The sequence below is a fragment of the Bidens hawaiensis genome, unplaced genomic scaffold, assembly GCF_021521415.1.
Source record: "Bidens hawaiensis isolate Kalapana, Puna unplaced genomic scaffold, B.hawaiensis_p1.1 tig00001575_1, whole genome shotgun sequence".
Classification (NCBI taxonomy): Eukaryota; Viridiplantae; Streptophyta; class Magnoliopsida; order Asterales; family Asteraceae; genus Bidens; species Bidens hawaiensis.
In genome coordinates, this window is record NW_027491088.1 from 2,201,028 (window position 1) to 2,202,593 (window position 1,566).

Consider the following 1,566-nt stretch of genomic DNA (forward strand, 5'->3'; position numbering starts at 1 on the left):
ACTCTCAAATCGGGACAACTCCCACCGCCTTCCCGGGAATCTCCAGCCCAAGTCAAAGAAGAAGGGGACGAAAAACCCTACGTTGACATGGTTAGGCAAAGGGAAGAGGATGGGGAAGAACATAGGATGAATGCCAAGAGGGGGAGAATGGAACTTTGGGCCGCTCACTCGGCATGGCTGAAAACACCCCTCACTTTCCCTGGAATAGACGAAGGGGAGGCCCGAGAAATGCCACTCAATATATCTGCCAGTATAGCGGGACATCGAATAGCCCGGGTGCATGTGGACGGAGGAAGCGGGGTAGAAGTAATGTACGAGCATTGCTTTGTCTGACTCCAAAGAGAAATCAGAAGCAGGCTGGAGGAAGATGTATGTCCACTGATGGGATTCTCGGGAAAGGTAGTGGAGCCCCTAGGCTCCCTCACGCTACCCCTGACGCTAAGAGATGGGGAAAGAACACGAACGGTAAACCTCAGATTTTTCGTGGTACGGGCCCCACCCTCTAAATACAATGTTATTCTGGGGAGGCCGGGTATAAAAGCTTTACGAGCCTTGCCCCCATCACGCAACAACCTAAACTGAATCTCATACCGGTCAGCTCGTCGTGGCCTTTCCAGAAATGGGGAATAGACCTGGTTGGACCCTTCCCCGAGGGGACGGGAAGAGCGAAGTTCCTAGTGGTTGCCATTGACTATTTCACGAAATGGGTTGAAGCGAAACCCCTCGTGACCATCACAGGGCAGCAAGTAAAAAGGTTTGTCTGGGAAAACATTGTTTGCCGATTCGGATTGCCTCACTCTATAGTCAGCGACAACGGCAAGGAATTCGCTGGGGGCGTGTTCAAAGATTGGTGTGAACAGTTGAGAATCAGAAAAAATATTCACGTCTGTCGCCCATCCCCAGGCAAACGGACAAGTTGAGAGGGCTAACCGGAGCATTGTTGAAGGGATCAAGAATCGCCTGGGCCGGCAGAGAAACTCATGGGTGGATGAATTACCCCATGTCTTGTGGGCTCACCGGACCATGCCAAAGACAAGCAACGGAGAGACCCCTTTCAGCCTAACGTACGGAACAGAAGCTATGATACCCGTAGAGATCGGCCTCCCAACTAGGCGGGTGGTTATGACAGAACAAGATAACGAGCAAGACCTCCGGATAAACTTAAACTTGGCAGAAGAAAGGAGAGAAATGGCAGCTCGGTGGGAGATCGAGTATAAGAAAAAGATGGAGAAGTATTATAATACCCGAGTTAGAGAGGTCAAGTTTAAAGTGGGAGATTTGGTGTTGCGAGAAAATGAGGCGAGCAGACAAGAGGACCAAGGGAAATTAGGTCCCTGATGGGAAGGACCGTACCAAGTTATTTGGGCCGGGGAAAAAGGGTCGTATAAACTGGCATACCACAAGGGGGAAGAGGTTCCACGCAGTTGGAACTTTATGCAACTTAGGAAATATTACGCTTGAACCCAACAAGGGGCCTATGGAGCGCACGATGGTATGGCCCGGATGGTTTTTTGGTAACATCTCTACAACTACGTGGCTCCTAAGAGAACTCGAGCATTTCGAAAA

The 1,566-nt window shown here is 50.4% G+C and overlaps 1 protein-coding gene across 1 annotated transcript; it reads left to right on the forward strand.

The window, feature by feature from the left end:
- The first annotated feature begins 1,023 nt into the window (after nucleotides 1–1,023).
- Nucleotides 1,024–1,338, forward strand: LOC143586541 (uncharacterized). Its single transcript, XM_077068070.1, has one exon. It carries the CDS (start codon nucleotides 1,024–1,026, stop codon nucleotides 1,336–1,338), a length of 315 nt encoding a protein of 104 aa, XP_076924185.1.
- The last annotated feature ends 228 nt before the right edge of the window (nucleotides 1,339–1,566 follow it).